The sequence below is a fragment of the Leptodactylus fuscus genome, chromosome 5 (genome assembly GCF_031893055.1).
Source record: "Leptodactylus fuscus isolate aLepFus1 chromosome 5, aLepFus1.hap2, whole genome shotgun sequence".
In the NCBI taxonomy this organism is placed as follows: Eukaryota; Metazoa; Chordata; class Amphibia; order Anura; family Leptodactylidae; genus Leptodactylus; species Leptodactylus fuscus.
The window spans coordinates 187,615,496-187,640,752 of NC_134269.1; the positions used below are offsets into that span (position 1 = coordinate 187,615,496).

At 46.3% G+C, this 25,257-nt stretch overlaps 1 protein-coding gene across 2 annotated transcripts; it reads left to right on the forward strand.

Annotated features, from left to right (window-relative positions):
• The first annotated feature begins 8,466 nt into the window (after window positions 1–8,466).
• THG1L (tRNA-histidine guanylyltransferase 1 like) lies at window positions 8,467–19,334 on the forward strand. Of its 2 annotated transcripts, XM_075274926.1 has the most exons (6): window positions 8,467–8,629; window positions 10,169–10,345; window positions 11,671–11,840; window positions 12,355–12,443; window positions 12,933–13,040; window positions 18,858–19,334. In XM_075274926.1, the coding sequence occupies exons 1-6, from the start codon at window positions 8,526–8,528 to the stop codon at window positions 19,017–19,019; spliced, it is 810 nt and encodes a 269-aa protein (XP_075131027.1). In that variant the 5' UTR covers window positions 8,467–8,525; the 3' UTR covers window positions 19,020–19,334. The 2 variants fall into 2 exon arrangements, with proteins under 2 accessions (XP_075131027.1, XP_075131028.1); XM_075274927.1 differs by lacking the exon at window positions 8,467–8,629 and having other exon boundaries at window positions 10,281–10,345; window positions 11,675–11,840.
• The last annotated feature ends 5,923 nt before the right edge of the window (window positions 19,335–25,257 follow it).

Consider the following 25,257-nt stretch of genomic DNA (forward strand, 5'->3'; position numbering starts at 1 on the left):
GCCATGTAAACCGATGCAGAGATTTTGTATATCACTCAGTCTATATACTGACACGGCGCCTTGTCTTACGGGTTTTATACGGGCCGTGTTTCCTCCTATACGATCACTTCCTCACACTCCGTGTTTTTCTATTATTTGTCATTCCTGGAGCCGCGTTTATTCAGCTTGTAAATGTGCACAATACACAATATCGTCATCCCAGCCCCCTGCTGGCCATAGCAGTGTAGTGCACAGTGTTTAGCTCTACCTACCACACACAATCTATGGTGAGACATTTATTCGTTTTCTGAAGAAATTTTACAAAAGTAGAAACTGAAAACCAGTTACAAAGAATGAGTCTAGCAGCCCTATGGCTAGCAGAACATGCTGGCATTTGTAGTCCATCATCAGCACTAGTTTTAGCGCTCGAGTCCCGGCTGTTCTCTGCACATAAATGCAAAAACTATCCAGAAAAAAGATTATATAAAGGATAACATATTTTGTCTACGTTTATAGTTTGGTCGGAAGTTGAAACCAAAATCCTTGTTAGAACCTTATGTACGGCAGAACCAGGTGTGACCACCAGATGGCGCTGTTGACCGCAGTTTGAACACAATCCGACGCTGCAGGTCATAAACCGGACTTCATCAGCCAGGCGTGACTAATCGATTGTAGACTTGTAATTTATCGATTTTGTAATTTTATGACCATGGAAAGTAAAATGGAGAAAAATAAAGTGTGAAAAAACCTATTATAATATCTGATGCAACTGAACTGATCGAAATTTTGAGAGAAAGTTGGTCGGTTAACCATGTAGAAGCGCAAATAATGGACAATCTGGATAAAATCCTATTATTATGCAGTGACTGGTTTTATTCATTTACCGAATGAAGCTGCTGCTGCTGCTGTCTGCTAAATATTGCGACTGGCGGCAGGAATTATGAGGCTCCCCCTCCTCAACATGCTATATAATGTTACACAATGCCCTCCCCTAAGCCCCCATAGTGGTCCCACATGGTATTGAATGCTCCACGCAGTAAAGTCTTCTCCCCAGTAGCCCCACACAATATCATATGCTCCCCACAGTGGCCTCACATAGTATAATATGCTCCCCATAGCCCGTCTCCTATCATAGAGCGTCAGACATCACTAGAACAGTGACGGATGCTGCAAGGAGACTCGAAAGGGAACGGAAGGTAACTTCACTTTGACATAACTTTGGTTGCATTTACCATAGAGAGCTAGAAATTACATAGATAAGTTCCTCAAAGACTTGACAGTGTATACACTATGTTTTATAGATAGTTTCCTAGTAGCCCTGACAGTGTATACACTATGTTATATACAGTCCTATGAAAAAGTTTGGGCACCCCTATTAATCTTAATCATTTTTAGTTCTAAATATTTTGGTGTTTGCAACAGCCATTTCAGTTGATATATCTAATAACTGATGGACACAGTAATATTTCAGGATTGAAATGAGGTTTATTGTACTAACAGAAAATGTGCAATATGCATTAAACTAAAATTTGACCGGTGCAAAAGTATGGGCACCTCAACAGAAAAGTGACATTAATATTTAGTAGATCCTCCTTTTGCAAAGATAACAGCCTCTAGTCGCTTCCTGTAGCTTTTAATCAGTTCCTGGATCTTGGATGAAGGTATTTTGGACCATTCCTCTTTACAAAACAATTCAAGTTCAGTTAAGTTTGATGGTCGCCGAGCATGGACAGCCCGCTTCCAATCATCCCACAGATGTTCAATGATAATCAGGTCTGGGGACTGGGATGGCCATTTCAGAACATTGTAATTGTTCCTCTGCATGAATGCCTGAGTTGATTTGGAGCAGTGTTTTGGATCATTGTCTTGCTGAAATATCCATCCCCGGCGTAACTTCAACTTCGTCACTGATTCTTGAACATTATTCTCAAGAATCTGCTGATACTGAGTGGAATCCATGCGACCCTCAACTTTAACAAGATTCCCGGTGCCGGCATTGGCCACACAGCCCCAAAGCATGATGGAACCTCCACAAAATTTTACAGTGGGTAGCATGTGTTTTTCTTGAAATGCTGTTTTTTTTTGGACGCCATGCATAACGCCTTTTTGTATGACCAAACAACTCAATCTATGTTTCATCAGTCCACAGGACCTTCTTCCAAAATGAACTGGCTTGTCCAAATGTGCTTCTGCATACCTCAGGCGACTCTGTTTGTGTCGTGCTTGCAGAAACGGCTTCTTTCTCATCACTCTCCCATACAGCTTCTTCTTGTGCAAAGTGCGCTGTATTGTTGACCAATGCACAGTGACACCATCTGCTGCAAGATGATGCTGCAGCTCTTTGGAGGTGGTCTGTGGATTGTCTTTGACTGTTCTCACCATTCTTCTTCTCTGCCTTTCTGATATTTTTCTTGGCCTGCCACTTCTGGGCTTAATAAGAACTGTCCCTGTGGTCTTCCATTTCCTTACTATGTTCCTCACAGTGGAAACTGACAGGATAAATCTCTGAGACAACGTTTTGTATCCTTCCCCTGAACAACTATGTTGAACATTCTTTGTTTTCAGATCATTTGAGAGCGGGCCGTCCATGCTTGGCGACCATCAAACTTAACTGAACTTGAATTGTTTTGTAATGAGGAATGGTCCAAAATACCTTCATCCAGGATCCAGGAACTGATTAAAAGCTATAGGAAGCGACTAGAGGCTGTTATCTTTGCAAAAGGAGGATCTACTAAATATTAATGTCACTTTTCTGTTGAGGTGCCCATACTTTTGCACCGGTCAAATTTTGGTTTAATGCATATTGCACATTTTCTGTTAGTACAATAAACCTCATTTCAGTCCTGAAATATTACTGTGTCCATCAGTTATTAGATATATCAAACTGAAATGGCTGTTGTAAACACCAAAATATTTAGAACTAAAAATGATTAAGATTAATAGGGGTGCCCAAACTTTTTCATAGGACTGTAGATAGTTTCCTAGTAGCCCTGACAGTGTATACACTATGTTATATAGATAGTTTCCTAGTAGCCCTGACAGTGTATATACTATGTTATATAGATAGGTTCCTAGGAGCCCTGACAGTGTTCCATACCTCCCAACTTTTGAAGAACCCGAAAGAGGGACAAAATGTGTGGCAATTTTAGCCCCGCCCACTTTTGTGTTGACTCCACCCACTTGTTAATTTTTCATGTGCCCGCACACAGTATAATCCTCCTACAGTCACCCGTAAATTATATGTCCCCCCTCTATCTCTCCCCCCAGTTTCATATACACCCTTCATCTGCCCCCAGTTTCATGTCCCCCCATCTCTGCCCCGCAGATTCATGTCCCCTCCATCTCTGCCCTCAGATTCATGTCCCCCCATCTCTGCCCCCAGATTCATGTCCCCTCCATCTCTGCCCCCAGATTCATGTCCCCCATCTCTGCCCCAGATTCATGTCCCCATCTCTGCCCCCAGATTCATGTCTCCACATCTCTTCCCCCAGATTCATGTCCTCTCCATCTCTGCCCCCAGATTCATGTCCCCACATCTCTGCCCCCAGTGTCATGCCGTCCTCTCCATCTCTGCCCCCAGTGTCATACCGTCCTCTCCTTCATCTGCCCCCAGTGTCATGCCGTCCTCTCCATCTCTGCCCCCAGTGTCATGCCGTCCTCTCCATCTCTGCCCCAGTGTCATGCCGTCCTCTCCTTCATCTGCCCCCAGTTTCACTTTCCACCTCCACATTACACTTACCTTCTCCTCCGCTCCCTCGCCACTCTCTGCGCGCCTCTCCTGCTGACACATATGCGGCTGAAGCAAGGAGCTGACACAGGTCAGCTCCTCACTTCGCCGCTGCGCGCCTCTCTCGCTGACACATATGCGGCTGAAGCGAGGAGCTGACCTGTGTCAGCTCCTCGCTTCGCCACTGCCGCCGGCTACTGGCTTGTAGACGCGATCATCACATCGCGTCTACAAGCCAGTAGCCGGCGGCAGCGGCGAAGCGAGGAGCTGACCTGTGTCAGCTCCTCGCTTCAGCCGCATATGTGTCAGCGAGAGAGCCTCCCCCCCAGCTCTATTCTGTACACTGCAGCCCCACAATCATCAGAGCAGGGGTCCTGCATTTGACTGCTGAAAAGAAGTCGAGTTCACAATTATCTCTGGAAGTCCCAGAGAAATAAATGGATCGGCAGCGCCCATTGTGGATCATCATTCTATACATATGGGGGAGAAACAGAACCAACGGTCAGATCCCCATCCTGGTTATTATTAGAAGGCATAGCTTGTTGCCTCTAGTGTTCGGAAGAAGATATCTGTGTCCCTGGTATAGCGACCGTGCCAGAGCACTACAGCTCTGCCCTCAATGACTAGGAGCACAGCTATCTACACTATGTGATCAAAAGTATCCAGACACCCCCAAAAACATACGTTTTTCATATTAGGTGCATTGTGCTGCCACCTACTGCTCCATATAAGCGACCTCAGTAGTCATTGTGAGAGAGCAGAATGGGGCGCTCCGTGGAACTCACGGACTTCGAACGTGGTCAGGTGATTGGATGCCACACATCACACAGGTCAATGCCAAACGACGCCTCGCTTGGTGTGAGGAGCGTAAACATTGGACGATTGAACAGTGGAAAAACGTTGTGTGGAGTGACGAATCATGGTACACAATGTGGCGATCCTTTGGCAGGGGGTGTGGGTATGGTGAATGCCCGGTGAACGTCATCTGCCAGCGTGTGTAGTGCCAACAGTAAAATTCGGAGGCGGTGGTGTTATGGTGTGGTCGTGTTTTTCATGGAGGGGGCTTGCACCCCTTGTTGTTTTGCGTGACACTATCACAGCACAGGCCTACATTAATGTTTTAAACACCTTCTTGCTTCCCACTGTTGAAGAGCAATTTGGGAATGGCGATTGCATCTTTCAACACGATCGAGCACCTGTTCATACTGCACAGCCTGTGGCGGAGTGGTTACACAACAATAATATCTCTGTAATGGACTGGCCTGCACAGAGACCTGACTTGAATCCTATAGAACACCTTTGGGATGTTTTAGAACGCTGACTTCATGCCAGGCCTCACCGACCTACATCGATACCTCTCCTCAGTGCAGCACTCCGTGAAGAATGGCCTGCCATTCCCAAAAACCTTCCAGCACCTGATTGATTGTATGCCTGTGAGAGTGGAAGCTGTCATCAAGGCTAAGGGTGGGCCAACACTATATTGAATTCCAGCATTACCAATGGAGGGCGCCACAAACTTGTAAGCCATTTTCAGCCAGCTGTCCGGATACTTTTGATCACATAGTATATATAGTGAACAGAGCCTTCTGCAGGGACCCCCACCTATCTGATACTGGTGACCCTATCCTAAGGGAGGGCCATTGGTATCAAAAATGTCCTCCATCGCAGACTTGTTTCATAAAATTTTTTATAAACCACAGAGAAAACAAAAATAAAAACAGGACAATGAATGTTTTTAGTGAAAAATCTATTTTTATTTCATATTTAATGCAAAGAAAGACAAAAGCAAAACTGGAAAAATCTTTATAAAATATATTACCATGAGGGTCCTCAAATAGAAAAATTAAACATAATAAATCACAGCGCAAAAAGCTGAATAAATGCTACAATGAGATTGCTTGCTATTGGTAGTGAAGATAGTACTACTACAAGATACCATTTACTGTACAAGGTACGTCCCCCTATCCCCAGGGAATCGCAGGAGTGAAAGACCCTGCCCAATAATGGTACATTATACTGTGTGTGCGAAGGGGGTGCTATGTGACATTATATTGCGCAGTTGAGGGGTTAGGTGTACACTGTGGGGCATTATAGTGTACGGACGCATGCTGAGGGAATTATACTGTGCTTGGGGGCCGTTATGGGGCATCATGCTGCGCAGAGTGGCTGCTCTGGGGCATTATACTGCCACAGGGATCTTTGGCAGGAATGGAGAGCGGGGTACACTTTCTGAACACCCCAAGGTCCGTGGTACGCTCAGTTCTCACCAGTAGTAATAATAATGAATTCAGTTTACCACTTACTCCTTAAGTATTACTTAGCATGGGGGCCATATATGTAGGGGTAAATATTTTACATGTGGAGGATGAGTATGGGCCATTATATTAAATGTGGGGGTACTGAGGTGACCATAGTAATACATGTGGGGGCACTGTGGGCCATCATATTACATTTGGGGGCATTATAATACATGTGGGGGCACTGTGGGCCATCATATTACATTTGGGGGCATTATAATACATGTGGGGGCACTGTGGGCCATCATATTACATGTGGGGGCATTATAATACATGTGGGGGCACTGTGGGCCATCATATTACATGTGGGGGCATTATAACACATGTGGGGGCACTGTGGGCCATCATATTACATGTGGGGGCATTATTATACATGTGGGGCACTGTGGGCCATCATATTACATGTGGGGTCATCATATTACATGTGGGGGCACTGTGGGCCATCATATTCCATGTGGATCTATTATAATACATGTGGGGCACTGTGGGCCATCATATTACATGTGGGGGCATTATAATACATGTTGGGCACTGTGGGCCATCATATTACATGTGGGGCTATTATAATACATGTGGGGGCACTGTGGGCCATCATATTACATGTGGGGCTATTATAATACATGTGGGGGCACTGTGGGCCCTCATATTACATGTGGGGGCACTGTGAACCATCATATTACATGTGGGGGCATTATAATACATGTGGGGGCACTGTGGGCCATCATATTACATGTGGGGGTATTATGATACATGTGGGGGCACAGTGGGCCATCATATTACATGTGGGGACATTATAATACATGTGGGGACATTATAATACATGTGGGGACATTATAATACATGTGGGGACATTATAATACATGTGGGGGCATTATAATACATGTTGGGCACTGTGTGCCATCATATTACATGCGGGGGCTATTATAATACATGTGGGGGCACAGCGGGCCATCATATTCCATGTGGATCTATTATAATACATGTGGGGCACTGTGGGCCATCATATTACATGTGGGGGCATTATAATACATGTTGGGCACTGTGGGCCATCATATTACATGTGGGGCTATTATAATACATGTGGGGGCACTGTGGGCCATCATATTACATGTGGGGCTATTATAATACATGTGGGGGCACTGTGGGCCCTCATATTACATGTGGGGGCACTGTGAACCATCATATTACATGTGGGGGCATTATAATACATGTGGGGGCACTGTGGGCCATCATATTACATGTGGGGGTATTATGATACATGTGGGGGCACAGTGGGCCATCATATTACATGTGGGGACATTATAATACATGTGGGGACATTATAATACATGTGGGGACATTATAATACATGTGGGGACATTATAATACATGTGGGGGCATTATAATACATGTGGGGGCACTGTGGGCCATCATATTACATGTGGGGCTATTATAATACATGTGGGGGCACTGTGGGCCATCATATTACATGTGGTGGCTATTATAATACATGTGGGGGGACTGTGGGCCATGATATTACATGGGGGGGCATTATAATACATGTGAGGGCACTGTGGGCCATCATATTACACGCGGGGGCTATTATAATACATGTGGGGGCACTGTGGGCCATCATATTACATGTGGGGGCTATTATAATACATGTGGGGGGACTGTGGGCCATGATATTACATGGGGGGGCATTATAATACATGTGAGGGCACTGTGGGCCATCATATTACATGTGGAGGCATTATGGTACATGTGGGGGCACTGCGGTGGCCATTACATAACTTTTTTTTACGAAGGCTAATACAACGCCTTATTTTATGACCATTTCTAAGCGATGACTATTTGGAGGTCCCAGATGGGACACTTTATCACCAGCGGGTACTTCACTTGGAAAGGCTGAGATAAGTTTGTCTAGAGCTCGCCAGGGCCCAGTGGTCTTGTAATGGGGTCTTCACATCATTAAGGGCTATTTCTTATACCCACATAAACCTAGAAACGAACAAAAAATAAAGTTTTAGGTTTTTTTTGTCAGAAATGTAAAAAAAAAAATGTAATAAATTGCAAAACCAGAGGAGAGTCCAGAATGTGATGTGACAGTAGAGACACAAGAACTTCACCTTGTAGCAACAATGACCACTCCCCCTCCCATATTTTAAGTGTCCCCTTCATGAGACTGAGCCATTTGTCACACGTCCAGCACTGCTGACCCCTCACACAACCTGAACCCCATGTCACCCTTTTTTTACACTACCTGCACCCCCATGTCCCCCTCTTACTACACCCCCCTCTCTGTCCCGTACGATCCCCAGTAGCGCCGCCTCTCGGTAATGTACATAGTAATTACTACTAAAGCTCTACACGTCACGTGATCCCGGCTCTCCTCCAAACCATAGAGCGTACCAAGCGCTCGCGCGGCTCCGTTACCATAGTGACGTGTAGCGGGGCTCCTACTTCCGCTTCCGGTTATGCAGCGTGCTTTGGGCACATTGAAGCCTTTCCGGGTACCGGCTCATCCTCAGTTCAGAAGGGAGATGGCAAAGAGCAAGTTTGAGTACGTGAGAGACTTCGAGGTGCAGGACACGTGTTTGCAGAACTGCTGGGTGGTGGTGAGAGTGGACGGCAGGAATTTCCACAGGTAGGAGGTCATGTGACCAGCTGTCAGGGCTGTCAGTCTGAGGCAGGAGGAGGATGAGGATGATGATGATGATAGAGTGAAGAATGATAAACTCCTTAACCATTTCAGGGCTGAGTTATTCCCTGGTTCAGGATTGGTCACATTTTCAGGTTTTTTTCATACATGTGGTTTAAAAAAATATGGAAATAATTTCCTGCCACTATCCTGCCGATGTCAGAGGATGTGAAAGCTGCTTTTTAAAAGGGTTATCCATTTTGTAATATTGATGGGCTACCCTTAGGAAAGGAAATCAGTATTAGATCTGGGGTGTATGACTTGCCAAAACCCCATCGGATCAACTGTTAGGGGGCGCTGTTGCTCTCGGTATTGTTTACATGCTAGGAGCTTCGCTGCACACTCAGCAGACAATGTGTAGTGGCAGCATTAAGTATTGTAGCGCTGTCCTACCGCCTACGCCTATGACACAACTGCAGTACCTAAAGCCTTAAAGGGGTTGTCCAGGCAAAAAAGGACATCTCTTTTAACTTTTAAATCAGCTGTGGACATTGAAAACATTAAAAATTATGCATACTCTCCTGTCCTCGATGCTATGCTGTCCTTCTGCGTCCTGGTTCTTCTGATCCAGCGGCTTCTCCCAGGTCTCTTCCGGCTTCCACTGTTTGCCCTCAGAAGTTACGTGACCATTGAGGCCGATCAGCGATGGCATGTGTTTTCACTACCTGTGATATCATTGGTCTTCTTGCTGAGGCCAATTAATGAGCTTCAGTGGAACTCCAGAAGAAGCCACCGGATCAGAATAGCCAGGACACGCCGGGAGGACACCAAAGCAGCGGCGACAGGTGAATATGCATCTTTTTTTTTTAATGCCTCCGGCTGATTTAAAAGTTATAAGGGTTGTTCTTTTTTGCCTGGAAACCCCTTTAACATACTCTATTAGTATTATATCTGTGACAACTGAAACCCTCACGGATGAGTTCCATGACAGCGCAGCCGTAATGTTTACATGCTGGGGGCTGTGCTGTTTATTCACCATGCTGCTTGTAGCAGCGGGTTTAGGCACTGCTGTACTATCCCATAGACTTCAGTACAACACCACTGTGATTTCTAAAGTAACCAGTACACTTTGTACAGTGTGTGAGCAGTGCGACTCCCAGCTCTCTAGCCAAACAACTGATCTGCAAGGGCCTTTGTCAAACCTTTGCAGATCTAGTATTGATGGCTTATCACAGGGATAGGCCACCAGTATTAGAAAGTGAATGTCCCCTTTAAGGCTGGACTTAAATGTGTTGTTTGGTCTCTGTGATATTGGGGTATTCCTGTCTCAGCAGCCAGAATACACTGAAGGCCAGGCATACAAAGGACATGGGTCTTGGCTGACAGTCTAGGATCTCAATACTATTGCCCATTAAGTTGCATTGTAAAGTCTGGCATATGGTGCCTGATACTATTGATTATAGATTTTTTCCCCTTCCTTCTGTGTTTCTATGTATACATATTTTTTTTCCCATCTTTGACTTTTTCTCATCTCTGCTCCAACAGATTCTCAGAGCAGCACAACTTTACCAAACCCAATGATCCCCAGGCCTTGCATCTCATGAACCATTGCGCAAAGAATGTAATGGAGGAAATGAAAGACATCTGTCTGGCATATGGGCAGAGCGATGAGTATAGTTTTGTCTTCCACAAGAAATCAAACTGGTACAAGAGGCGGGCAAGGTCAGTGAACTCCTGATTCTTCTACCTTTTACTGTAGGTTAGAATATTATATAGTACTCTAGGGTATAGGCTGGGGGCGCACATACCTTGTCTGGCCACACACATTAGATTAAAGGTAGCTGAACAATTCCAGCAGGACCGGCCAACCTTCTGACGCTTTCCTGATGGCAGATGTTAGGGGGAAAGAAGGATCCAATTGTTTGATAGCCACATGGCCAATTTTCTGCTCTTATTGGAGATAAGTTGTTGTTAGCAGTGGCTTACTTCTTTCTCACTATTCAGAACACATAAATGCTCAGCTTGGTCTAGAGGATCAGAAGGAATCCTGGCTGCTGGCTGAACAATCACTATCTAACATAGCCAACTTTACAATAGACGGTCATGTACTACATGTCTTGGGTGAGTCCTTCAGAGCCAAAGCCACTGTTTCTTGTTCAGGACCCCCTCCCTCTATGTCTATATGACCCAGTTAAACATTAAAGTGTTTGTTTTACTAAAACATGACTCAGATATGCCATCAGAGTGCTGCTGTTATGCTCTGACAACAGGAGACAAAGGTATACGGCAGGGGTGCTCACACTTTTTGAGCATGTGAGCTACTTTAGAAACTGACTAAGGGATAAGATCTACTACCCACTTCTTGTGGGCCTGTGGGCAGGGCGGAGCGTCAGAGCAGGAGACAGCTCTCCGATGTCTGCTTGCTCACAAAGCAGGCTGAGAATCATCTCCGGACACTGGTAGGCGGGGCCGCCGCAGCCCTGACTGCGAACGAGTGCAAGATCCCGGCCTGCCAGTGTCCAGAGATGATTCTCAGCCTGCGCTGTCAACAAGCAGACACCGATCCCGCGGTCGACGTATTGGGCACCCCTGGTATACGGCATAATCCTAGCATTGCTCCCACATAGTTAAGCACTCAGTAGGGGTCACGTTGTAAGGGCCCATACAGAACAGACATTGATGATCAGCATGTCATCAATGTCTTAAAGGGGTATCCTGGTCAGAAGCAATTGTCAACTGTCTCCTGTAGAGATGGATATGCTAGATCAGTGGAGTCAAGTGGCTGTACCACAGACTTATGAATCGGCAGGGTGTATACTCGACTGCTTCTCCTTTCAAACTCCTCCTACCATCAGTGGTTGTCTCAATACTCCTATCTCCATCAAGCCAGAGTTTAGTACTTACTTTATAATTCTATATGACCAGAATACCTCTTTAAGTAGGTAAATATACTTTATGTTATTATATATTCACTCTTAGTAATTGACCTTCTAATCCACACTTATTACAACTGTGAACTTGTCTATTCCTTTCTTTCTTTTTGTAAGCAAGTTCATGACGCACGTGGTTTCACAGTTTGCCGCCAGTTACGTCTTCTATTGGAATAAATTCTTTCCAGAACAGCCGCTCCAGTATCCACCAGGATTTGATGGGAGAGTGGTACTGTATCCCAGCGTGCAGAACCTGAAGGACTACCTCAGCTGGAGACAAGCAGACTGTAAGGGTCTAATATAGTGTGAACCTGGCTTTATACAGTAAAGTGTCGCCTAATGATTGCTGAGGTGGACATGATCATATATCATTATATTGGGTTTTACAAGACCCTCATCCACAATCTGGCACTGGGCTATTTTTGTTTTTCCTCCTCCATATGGATAAGTCTGTTGAAAACTTCAAGATCCCTCATTCATACAGGATTGAAAAATTCTGTGTTATATCATGTATTGTTCCACAGATTTCCTCTTATACATTAAATGGCTGAAGTTCATATAGAAATCGTCATCATATTGTGTGAATTCTCCTTGAGGCTGAAGAGCCAGACCTATAAGATAAGCCTCTTTGGTTTGTATACTTCAGAGAGCTACCTGCAGTAAGGTCGAAGTAGGAATATCTTTCGTCTTGCCATTAAAAGCCATAATGCACCAGACAGATTTTGTCACACTGTATTTTTTTTATGTCATTCAGGTTATGCCCTTTCATTGAGATTAATTTCTGTTCTTATGTTTCTACAGGTCACATCAATAACTTGTACAACTCAGTGTTTTGGGCTCTTGTACAGAAGGGAGGGCTGACCCCAGCACAGGCTCAAGACCGTCTAAAGGTAAGTCCCATCATAGTTATATACAATATGGTATATATAGGTGTTAATGTTGCTTTCTGTACTTGATTATTAAGACCACCATTAAGTACGCCATTGTAGATAATCCCTGAGGCACCAGAAGTTGCACCCCATTTATGATGGAGCATATCCTGTAGTGGGGCTTCCTGCCTGCACCATTTTATGTCTTGAAATGCCAGAAAACTGTCGATCAGGCATGATAAATATCCCCATAGAGGGCAGGAGAAAGCTAGTTGGGTTTTGTTCACATTTGCATTGTGGCTTCCATTTGTAAAACCATGTAATTCTAGCCTTCCTGTTTGGCACTCAAAAGTGAAAGCTATATGAAGGCAATGTATGGAAGACCATTCATGAATATAAGGGTTGTTTTTGTTTTTTTGTCCTACATACAGCCCATATGATTGCACCCATCATCTGCATTATGTAGGAGCGTGGCAGAGTAATGTTCATGATTCTTGATATTCCCTATAGGGCACACTTGCTGGAGATAAGAATGAAATATTATTTTCAGAGTTCAACATCAACTACAACAGTGAGCCTGTTATGTACAGAAAAGGCTCCATCGTAATATGGAATAAGGTAAGACTTGGCTGAAATTTTATATGCTGTATATGCTATAGTACTGTTCTTAGTCAAAAGTACTGGTATCCTCTTAAATTGGTGATATAATTTTTTTCACAATATATACATGGTCCCCTTTACCCCAGGGGTGCGAAATGTCATTCCTCAGGCTGCCTTGCTGCCGCTGCGGCTCCCTGTGAAGTCAGACTCCTCTGTATCCTGGATGCAGGTCTATTGGTCATGTGATCAAGAGTCGGAATGGCAGTAAGGGATACTATAATAATAGTAATAAATTTTATTTATATAGCGCCAACATATACCGCAGCGCTGTACAATTTGTAGGGTTCAAATACAGACAGAAAGATGCATTACAAAGAAAGTCATTTCACACAATGGAACTGAGGGCCCTGCTCGCAAGAGCTTACAATCTATGAGGTAGAGGAGATGACGCAAGAGCTAGCAGGGGCGGCATTGCTTATACAGGGGGTCAGATAATTCTGTAATAGAGGTTACTGTCATTACACAAACATAAAACTTTGAGCCGTCATCAGTCTTGTCCTTTAACATGTGGATGGAGCTTGGACCTATAAAGTTAGCCTGAAATAGCATCATATCGTGTGGGGAAATGTGGGAGCCGGGACAGAGGAAGGTTAAATTTTGGGGATTCTAATTATAGTACGGAAGGGTTTATGTTAGAAATTGTGATAGGCCTGTCTGAAAAGATGTGTCTTTAGTTTGCATTTGAAACTGTAGAAATTGGGAGTTAATCTGATTGTCGGGGATAGAGCATTTCAGAGAAGTGGTGCAGCTCAGGAGAAGTCTTGTATACGAGCGTGGGAGGTTCTGATAATAGAGGATGTACGTGTTAGGTCATTGAGTGAATGGAGAACACGTGTTGGGTGATAGACAGAGATGAGGGAGGAAATGTAGGGAGGTGCAGCATTATGGAGAGCCTTGTGGATGAGGGTGATAACTTATATTGTATTCTATAATGAATAGGCAGTCAATGTAGTGACTGGCACATACCGGAGGCATCTAGACTGATAGATGAGCCTGGCCGCTGCATTCAGAATAGATTGTAGCGGGGAGAGTTTAGTGAGAGGAAGAACAATTAGTAAGGAGTTACAGTAGTCAAGGCGAGAATGAATCAGAGAGACAATAAGTGTCCTTAGTGCATCTCTGGTAAGGAAAGGGCATATTCTGGAGATGTTTTTGAGGTGGAGGTGACATGAACGTGCGAGTGATTCAACATGAGAGGTGAAGGAAAGGTCTGCGTCAAACATGACCCCGAGGCAGTGGGCCTGCTGCCTAGGAGTTATAGTAAGGCCTGAGACTGCAATGGATATATCAGGGACAGATCTATTAGATGGTGGAAACAGTAGTAGTTCAGTCTTGGAGAGATTTAGTTTCATATAGAGCGAGGACATGATATTAGAGACAGCAGAAAGACAGTCACTGGTGTTCTGTATGAGTGCAGGGGTGATGTCACGGGAAGATGTGTATAATTGGGTGTCATCAGCATAAAGATGGTACCTGAAGCCAAATCTGGCAATGGTCCAATGGGGGCTGTGTAGAGAGAAAAGAGCAGGGGGCCTAGGACCGAACCCTGAGGAGCCACAACAGCAAGGGAAAGAGGGGAGGAAACCGAGCCCGCAAATGAAAGTGCGGTCTGAGAGATAAGAGGAGAACCAGGAGAGCATAGTGTCGTTGAGGCCGACTGAGCGGAGCATAGTGAGGAGGAGTTGATGGTCAACAGTGTCAAAAGCTGCAGAGAGGTCCAGAAGAATAAGAAGAGAGAAGTCACCATTGGATTTAGCCATTAGGAGATCATTGGAGACTTTTGTGAGGGCCGTTTCAGTAGAGTGCAGAGTTTGGAAACCAGATTGTAAGGTGTCAAGCAGAGAGTTAGCAGAGAGATACCGGATTAAGTGAGAATAGACCAGGCCTTCCAATAGTTTAGAGACGAAGGGGAGGTTAGAGACAGGTCGATAGTTAGCAGCACAGGACGGGTCCAGGGAGGGTTTTTTCAATAGCGGGGTTATAATAGCATGCTTTGAGGAGGATGGGAAGATTCCAGAAGAGAGAGAGAGGTTAAATATTTTAGTAAGGTAAGTAGTGACAGCAGGCGACAGAGATTGGAGAAGGTGTGAGGGGATGGAGTCACTACTGCAGGTTGTAGGGTGAGATGAAGAAAGTAGCTGGGAGACTTCCTCTTCTGTAACAGGTTCAAAAGATGAGAATGGACAGTCTGAAGTGCGGTTGGTGAGGGGATCAGTATTATGGTAGGTGTGGGAATCAATGCCACCTGGGGCTTGGGCAGTTATTTCCTGACGGATCTTATCAATTTTATCATGGAAATAAGTGGCCAGGTCATCATCACTAAGGTCTGTGAATGGCATCTGCACCTTGGGTGTGAGTAAGAAGTGAAAAGTTTCAAAAAGCCTTTTAGGGTTGCTGGAGAAAGAAGAGATGAGGGCAGTGAAATAGTCTTGTTTGGCGAGGTAAAGGGCAGAACTATATGTTTTAAGCATAAATTTGAAGTGGAGGAAATCTGCAGGTGAATGTGATTTTCTCCAGAGACGTTCGGCACACCTAGAGCACCGCTGAAGAATAGTGTCCGTGGTATGTGCCAGGGTTGCTGCCTCCTATGTGGGACATTACGAGTGGAGGGGGGAGTCACCTCATCCAATGCATTTTTAAGGGTTTCATTATAGTGACTGGTGGCCAGATTGGGACAAGAGATTGAGGAGATGGGGGACAGAGAGGACTGTAGAGTATCTGAGAGGTTCTGGGTGTCCATAGCACGCAAATTCCTATATGTGTGATGGGTAGGGGTATCTTGTGAGGGAGAGAGAGCACTGATGGCGAGAGATGTATGCTGAGGAAGTAGCTTTCCATCCTCCCCTCTGCTGCGCTCTGCAAAGTTAATATATCGCAGCCTTAGAAGACCATCATCTATACCAGGGGTCTCAAACTCAACTCAGCATGTGGGCCGCAGAGCAAGATCCCAGCCAGTCGGCGGGCCGCACCGTGGCAAATTTAGCTCCACCCACTTTTATGTTGACTCCGCCCATTCATTTTTCATGTGCCCCCACACTGTATAATCCTCCTACAGTCACCCGTAAACTATATGTCCCCCCTCCATCTTTCCCCCAGTTACATATACACCCTTCATCTGCCCCCAGATTCATGTCCCCCCATCTCTGCCCTCAGATTCATGTCCCCCCATCTCTGCCCCCAGATTCATGTCCCCCCATCTCTGCCCCCAGATTCATGTCCCCCCATCTCTGCCCCCAGATTCATGTCCCCCCATCTCTGCCCCCAGATTCATGTCCCCCCATCTCTGCCCCCAGATTCATGTCCCTCCATCTCTGCCCCCAGATTCATGTCCCTCCATCTCTGCCCCCAGATTCATGTCCCTCCATCTCTGCCCCCAGTTTCATGTCCCCCCCATCTCTGCCCCCAGATTCATGTCCCTCCATTTCTGCCCCAGTGTCATGAGCCCCTTCATTCCACCTCAATGTTTAAAGAGGACCTTCCACCATTTTGCCCACAGGAAGTTCTATATACTGCCGGACAGCTGACAGTGCGCTGAGTTCAGCGCACTGTCGGCTTTCCCGATGTGGGCCCAGTGTGAAGAGCTTACGGTCCGGTACCGTAGCTCTTCTATGGTCAGAAGAGCGTCTCTGACACTCAGTCAGAGACGTCCTTCTTCACAGCACAGCCAATCGCGCTGTGCTGTGAGAGCCGGGAGGAACGCCCCCCTCCCTCCCTGATAATGCTGATAACTCAGCGCACTGTCAGCTTTCCAGCAGTATATAAAACTGCCTGTGGGCAAAATGGTGAAACGTCCGGATTCAACTTGGATCCGGCGTCCCTAGGCTTGTGCGGGCCGCACAAAATTGTTCGGGGGGCCGCATGCGGCCCGCGGGCCGCGAGTTTGAGACCTATGATCTATACAGTAAACATGTTTATACAGTTTGTATAGCATTGTAAAAAAAGGAAAAATTCTAGATCGCCACATATAACCCCTTTTTGAACAAGAGGGTTGAGTTAAGTGCATTTCTGTTCATCCCGAATACAGGTCTTTTCAGAGACACTGTAACTTTAAACATCTTTAACTCTGGAGCCACAGAGGCTAGAGCTGCAATCTTGGCTGTAAAATAAGACCAATTTCATGTCTGTAGCCGCCAAAGATTTAGAGATATCACTGGTTAAAGCAGAGGTGCATATACTCACACTTTAACCAGAGTGCAGGAGAACACGAGCAGATGAGAAGGATTTTATTATTCTCCTGTCACTTCAGATATCGTGGACTTTTGTTTATGACATCACCCCTCACCCCCATAATCAGCCAGAAGCATACTTGCTCTTTAACTCCTTATACAAGGGTAGTCTGCTTCTGACCTCCACATGTAGATGGAAACACTCGTCAACCAAACTTGGGGAATGTGTTCGCGCATGCGTTGGAATGTATTCACAAAAATTTCAGCCATTTTGCACCAGCGGTTTTTCTTTGACAGTCGTAGTGATTAGATACGAGTGATTTTGTGAAAGTGGATAAAATGGAATATCGAGCTGTCATTAGGTATTTGTTTTTGAAAGGCAATACACCTTCACAAATTAAAGACGAGTTGGACCCTGTTTACGAGGACTCTGCACCATCATGTACCACCGTCAAATTTTGGGCAGCTGTATTTAAACGTGCCGTACAAGCTTGGTTGACGAACGTTCGGGACGGCCAAAAACTGCAACCATGAATGAAAACATTGCTCAAGTTCACCAAATGGTGCTAGAGAACCGTTGAATGAAGGTTAGAGAGATAACAGAGGCTCTCTAGCACCATTTGGTGAACTTGAGCAATGTTTTGGTTCGTGGTTGCAGTTTTTGGCTGTCCCGAACGTTCGTCAACCAAGCTGGTACGATCACGTTTAAATACAGCTGCCCAAAATTTGACGGTGGTACATGATGGTGCAGAGTCCCCGTACACAGCGTCCAACTCGTCTTTAATTTACAAAGACGTATTGCCTTTCAAAAACAAATACCTAATGACAGCTCGATATTCCATTTTATCCATTTTCACAAAATCACTCGCATCGACTCACTACAACGACTGTCAAAGAAAAACCGCTGCTACAAAATGGCTGAAATTTTTGTCAGTACATTCCAACGATTTGTGCGAATACATTCCCCAAGTTTGGGTGACGAGTGTTGCCATCTACATGTGGAGGTCAGAAACTTTTCAGACTACCCTCGTATGCTGTGGTCAATGCTGACAATCGTTTTACAGAAAAAAAGGAAAAATCTAAAGTAATAAAAAAAATTATCAAAGTCTTATGTACCCACAAAGCTGGATTGAAATAAAATGTAAAAAGTTCTGAAAGCCGGAATGTAGAGCGGGATAAAAAATACTGGTTTAATGTGTTAGATCGCTAAAGTCTTAAAAAGCACATAAGACATCGGAGTTATGTGTCAGTAATATTTTTTTCAGTCATAAATTCAAAATCTACAATTAAAAAAATGTGAAAATTTTGGAATTTTTATATGACTGTTTGAGGGGTAAAGTCATTGGGGTCTTATTGGATCTGTCATGTCCTTCTGGCTCTATCAGACTATCAGTGTGGGGACAAGTTGTCTGAACCCCATAGATCTGATACTGATGACTGTATCAAATTCCCACAGAGACCTGAAAACCACTTTAATTTCTAGTTTGATATTCTGTAAATGTGAGCAGCACATTTTCCAGCCGCCATGTTTTCACATAAGCCAACCTTGTGCACAAAATGATAGACAAATAACTTTTTTTTTTCCTTTTATGTTCTGCTCAATGTTTAGGTCAATGAAATTAGCAAGAAGGTAATAAAGCTACCACACGAGGCCGAGGAGAAGGAAGTGGAGGTGTGTCGAGTGCGGAACAAGCCCGTCATCCTGCATTGTGATGTCATTAGTGATGCGTTTTGGGAGGAACATCCAGATATTCTGTGTAGTGAAAGTTGATTATTTTATGGTCTGCCTGATCCCGAGATGTTATTCCATACATGGCACATAGACCAAAGATCTTCTTCTTAAACTTGCCATGCACATTAATGTCAACCAAATCTGCCGGCTGACTTTCGTAATATGTATGAGGGAGTCGTACAGACTGCCAAACAGCAGAGGTCAGGGGAGAAAAGGCAGCTGGACTTCATCATGCCCAAGCCTTTTCTTCTCAGTTGAGATAGGAAGTTGCCGGCTCCATTTCTGGTGGTGGCTTCCCATCTCTGCATTGATAACACAGGCACACTTGGTAGAGCTGAGTGTGCATGTATATGACCTGCCTAGGCCTGTTTTAACTATATTTTATTTAATGATGTGGAATGTTTTTATTTTTTGTCATATATTTTTGGAACTGTTATTAATAAAATGTTTTACAGTAAATTACATTCATTTCCTTTACATGGTCGGTCTGTATGGTTGTCATATCTGTATTTCCTTACAAGAGAAAGGGTCTCGGAAAAGGGGGTGGGAGAAGGAGTGTTCCTGAAGACCTTCAAGATGGCATTCAACCCTGTTTTCAGTAGAAAAATCAACTTAAGGGTGCATTCACACTACGGAACGCCAGCGTGTATCAGAGCCGTACACGCCGGCGTTACAGCAGGGCTGCCGGACACTTCCCATTCATTTCTATGGGAGCCGGCATGCGAGCGCTCCCCATAGAAATGAATGGAAAAAAGCAGTCCATTCATTTCTATGGGGAGTGCTCGCATGCAGGCTCCCATAGAAATGAATGGGAAGTGTCCGGCAGCCCTGCTGTAACGCCGGCGTGTACGGCTCTGATACACGCTGGCGTTCCGTAGTGTGAATGCACACTAAGGATGTTGTACCCCTACAGTGAAATCTACAAGTGGAATGGGAGGTCTGAATGGGTGAAAAGCTGTTTTTTCACTGAGTACACCAAAGCATTATATATGTGATCGAGTAGTTGCACTGACACCCCACTGGGATTGTGAGCAGAGCAGACACTGTATTGTCCTGTGAAATTAATAGAGATCGGTACGGCTGCGACTTGCCAACCTCCATCTTCCTCTGCCATTCATTCATCCATCCATCCATCTGGCCTCTGACACAGATGCAGCCAGTGAGGGAGAAGAAGAAAATGCCCCATTCCTTATACTTTTCTTCCTCATTATCCAGTGATGAGTGACCCCAAAGGAAGCACCCAGGAACTATTGCTGAGGCAACTCCTGAAAGTGAAGAACCAATGTGGTCCTCACCCCCTGAAAATTATTAGCCTCAGCTTCCTGACTTTGTGGGCCAGTCAGGAATACAAATTGAGACGGAAGACTTCAAAAAATTGACTTTCTGATAATCTTCTTCTCTGCTGATTTTATAGATTTCATGGCAGCCCAAACAAATTTGTATACCCAACAATTCATAGAAGAAAATGCCCCCTCTTCATATGCCAGGCCCCAGAAGGGGACACCAGTAAACGCAGCAGAGCTGAAGATTTTTTGGGGTCTTATTCTGATTATGGACATAGTGAAGAAACTACAAATCTGACAGTATTAGAGTACAGACGTCTTGCACACTACTACATCTATAGAGGCCACGTTTTGAAATGGTTCTTATAAAGATAACGCACAGTGCCTGCCCCGAGATGCCCCAAACTCTGACAGCCTATTCAAAGTCAGGCCAGCCATTGACCACTTTAGCACCACATTTGCAGCATCCGACATCCCTGATCAGAACATTTCTATAGAGGAGTCTCTGATCGGTTTCTGGGGAGGCTGAAATTTTGCCAATACTTGCCTAGCAAGAGGACACAGTACAGAATTAAGATTTATAAACTATGCAAGAGCAGCTCAGGGTACACCTACAAGTTTAGGCTTTATGAAAAAAGGGACACAAGAATTGAGCCCCCGGAATGTCCCCCGATCCTAGGAGTTAGTGGGGAAAAATAGTGTGGGATTTTCTACACCTACTACTGGGACCAGGGTTATCATCTATGTGGATTTCTTTTACACTATCATCCCACCATTTAAGTGCCTCAGTTCCAGAGGAACTGCAGCTTGTGGGACAGTGCACAGAAATCAGAGAGGCCTCCCTAGGGCACAGGTCGCGCAGCACCTCACACAGGGCTAGAGTAGGACCGTATGCAATGAGAATATGCTGTTGGTCAAGTATAAGGACAAGAGGGATGTCCTTGTACTGACCATGATTCATGGCAATGGCAGTGCCCTTGTCTCACTGTATAGTACCAGTACCTTTCCCCCTTTCCCCCACCAGACTGCATCCTGGCATACAATAAGTACATGGGAGGGGATGATCTATCTGATCAAGTTCTGAAGTCGTATAGTGCAATGCGGAAAACAAAGGTGGGGTACAAAAAGCTGGCCATGCAGGAACGTTACTTTAATTTTGGGTGGAAGTTATTAGTACATTGATATTTGGCGTTCAGGAAGGGCAGGGCCCTAGTACTTCTGGAAGTGAAGGTGCTCGTATTGTACCAGTGAGTACCACAAACTACAAAGAAAGGGAAGACTTAAAAAAGTGCAGTGTTTCAAAAGGGGGATAAGGAAAGACACCATTTTTCAGGGTGACACCTGAGCTGAAAAACCTGGTGTCTGCATGAAGGATTGCTTCAGATTATACCACACTTACATGGATTAATTTTATTATTTATTTTCCTTGGTATATCACCTCCTTATCCTATTAATATTATAAAGGTGAAAGTTTGTGAGTTTGGATGTTTGTGTTTTTGGATGTTTATGCTTAAACGGGTTTTATTAAAGATTTTTCAGTAATAAAATACAAAACAAGCAAAAAGAAAATAAGTCGAGCAACAATGAAGTAGCATAGAAATCAGCGGGCTGGGAGGCCCAAAAGACCCCCCTCCGCACAAACCAAATACAGCCCAACGAAAAAAAGAAGAGGGAATAAGAGTGGACAAGAAACAAACAAACAAACACAAGACAAAGAAACCACAAACAAGACGAAAGAAGCAAGGAAGAAAAGGAGAAGAAAACAGATGGCCATGCTACACTCATGCAAAGGCAGTAGAGAAGGCAGACGATTCCTGAAACATAACCCAGGGACATCATCGAAGTTCAAACTTGGAATAAGCGGGAGAGTCCTCCGCCACCAAGGTCTCCATCCGCTGAATAAGAAGGAACTCCTGGAGGAACTCAAGCAGGGAGGGAGGGGTGGGGCTGTGCCAGCGTCTTGGAATAACAGCCCTGGCGGCCGTGAGAAAGTGCCCCAGGAGGTCCTTCTTAATCCCCGACAGCTTGCCAGGGATGACCGACAGAAGTGCCAGCTGGGGAGAAACAGCCACCGAGCGCCCACTGACCCTGGAATACAAAGAAAACACCGCGTCCCGGAAGGGGCACAGAACGTCACAATCCCACCAAATGTGCACCATAGTGCCCCTAGCGGAGCCACAGCGCCAACATAAGTCTGAAACCACAGGAAAAATCCTATGAAGAAGCACTGGACACCTATACCACCGGGACAGAATCTTATAATTTCTCTCCTGAGCGCTACACGGGAGGGCCATCCTGTGAGAAAGCAGGAAGGAACGGTCCCAATCCGCAGATGACAGACTCACAGGAAGGTCAGCATTCCAGGCGGCGACATAGGGGGGGAGTTCCGCAGTGACATCCAAAAGGAGAACATCATACAATAGCGAAAGAGCCCGAGGGGGGGGGGGGGGTCTGTAGCCCAATATAAGATTCTAAAGCTAAGGATGGAGAAGAGAGGTGAGAGGCGAGCGAGAACTGCTTCAAAAAGGACTGAAGTTGGGCATACTCCAACCACGATAGGCGCAGGTCAGGGTGAGAGCTACAGAGCTGGGCAAAAGGAAGGAGCGGAGAATCACCCGCCACCTCCTGAAGACGAATACCACTCACTCTGTCCCAACAGAGGAACCGGTCAACAGAGCATCCAGGGGAGAACATAGGGTTGTCAAAGAGGGGGGTCAAAGGGCCCGGGACACGGGCCAAGCGGCCAGAAGAACAAACCAGATCCCACACCTTCAGGAAGTGCGAAGGGAGAACGTAAAGGCCAGGGGATTTGGGACGAAAGTGCGGTGGAATCCACGGCCAAGAGGATAGCGAAGATGATATCAGATCGAATTCAATGGAAACCCACTGCTTATCATGGCGACGTGTTTTTGGATGTTTGTTCCTCAATCACAGCCAAACGGCTGAATGGATTTTGGGGTAATTTCACAAACACACACACCCATTTCCCAGGAAGAGGTAATAGGCTACTTTAAATGTTGGGTCACTCACCCCAAATCGCCACCGTAACCCTCCAAAGAATCCTCCGGCACGGCTGTAGCAGCTGGCATTCCGCCAGCGCTAGTCTGTGCATGCACCTCCTATTGGTGCATGGCAGGCTGTGGGCGGGCTCTGGAGCCAGGGCTGCGGCACTATAGGTTGGGGGCTGAAGGTGGGCATGCCGATTCAGCAGGGAAACAGTGAGGAAGATGGCGGCAGTCCACATGGTCTCGGGCACCACAGCTATCCCAGGCCACCTACACAGCTCGCGTACGGCTAAGGAGGAGGCTGCTGCACCCGACACACCACAGGTAAGTGCAACTGGTACATGGGGCTGGGGAGGGGGTGTCCCGGGGGAGGTGGGGGTGTCCCTAGGTCGGTGTCCCCGGGGATCAACCACATTCCCCAGCTTCATGTTTCCCCCCCTACATTGGCCCCAGTGTAGTTGAACTCACCTTGCCACGCTCCCCCGCCGCCCGACACCTATGTGCAGCGAGAAAGCGGCGGGGGAAGGTGGCAAGGTGAGTCCAAGTACACTGGGGCCGATGCAGGGGAGGGACATGAAGCTGGGAGCAGAGATGGGGGGACAAGAAACTGGGGGCAGAGATGGGGGGACAACAAACTGGGGGCAGAGATGGGGGGACAAGAAACTGGGGGAAGAGATGGGAGGACAAGAAACTGGGGGCAGAAATGGGGACAAGAAACTGGGGGCAGATGAAGGGGGGACAAGAAACTGGGGGCAGAGATGGGGGGACAAGAAACTGGGGACAGAGATTGGGGGGATAAGAAACGGGGCAGAGATGGAGGGACAAGAAACTGGGAGCAGATGACGGGGGGACAAGAAACTGGGGGCAGAGATGGGGGGACAAGAAACGGGGCAGAGATAGAGGGACAAGAAACTGGGGGCAGATGACGGGGGGACAAGAAACTGGGGGCAGAGATGGGGGGGACAAGAAACTGAGGGCAGAGATGGGGGGACAAGAAACTGGGGGCAGAGATGGGGGGATAAGAATCGGGGCAGAGATAGAGGGACAAGAAACTCGGGGCAGAGATGGGGGGACAAGAAACTGGGGGACGATGAAAGGAGGGACAAGAAACTGGGGGCAGAGATTGGGGGGACAAGAAACTGGGGGCAGACATGGGGAGACAAGAAACTGGGGGAAGAGATGGGGGGACAAGAAACTGGGGGCAGAGATGGGGGACAAGAAACTGGGGGCAGAGATGGGGGGACAAGAAACTGGGGGCAGAGATGGGGGGACAAGAAACTGGGGGCAGAGATGGGGGGACAAGAAACTGGGGGCAGAAATGGGGGGACAAGTAACTGGGGGCAGAGATGGGGCACAAGAAACTGGGGGCAGAGATGGGGGGGACAATAAACTGGGGGCAAATGACGGGGGGACAAGAAACTGGGGGCAGAGATGGAGGGGACATGAATCTGGTGGCAGAGATGAGGGGACATGAATCTGTTGGCAGAGATGGAGAAGACATGAATCTGGTGGAAGAGATGGGGGGACATGGATCTGGTGGCAGAGATGGGGGACATGAATCTGGGGTCGGAGATGGAGGAGACATGACTCTGGGGGCAGAGATGGAGGGACATGAATCTGGGGGCAGAGATGGGGGGACAAGAAACTGGGGCAGAGATGGGGGGACAAGAAACTGGGGGCAGAGATTGGGGGACAAGAAACTGGGGGCAGAGATGGGGGACAAGAAACTGGGGGCAGAGATGGGGGATAAGAATCTGGGGGCAGAGATAGAGGGACAAGAAACTCGGGGCAGATGACGGGGGGACAAGAAACTGGGGGCAGAGATGGGGGACAAGAAACTGGGGGAAGAGATGGGGACAAGAAACTGGGGGCAGATGAAGGTAGGGAAGAGAAACTGGGAGCAGATGAAGGGGGGCAAGAAACTGGGGGCAGAGATGCAGGACAAGAAACTGGGGGCCGATGAAAGGGGGGACAAGAAACTGGGGACAG

Coding starts and splice junctions, on each gene's coding strand:
- THG1L (XM_075274926.1), top strand. CDS start 8,526: ATGGCAAAGAGCAAGTTTGAGTACGTGAGAGACTTCGAGGTGCAGGAC. Junction 12,444..12,932: donor AGGCTCAAGACCGTCTAAAG/GTAAGTCCCATC, acceptor TATTCCCTATAG/GGCACACTTGCTGGAGATAA. Junction 13,041..18,857: donor CCATCGTAATATGGAATAAG/GTAAGACTTGGC, acceptor CTCAATGTTTAG/GTCAATGAAATTAGCAAGAA.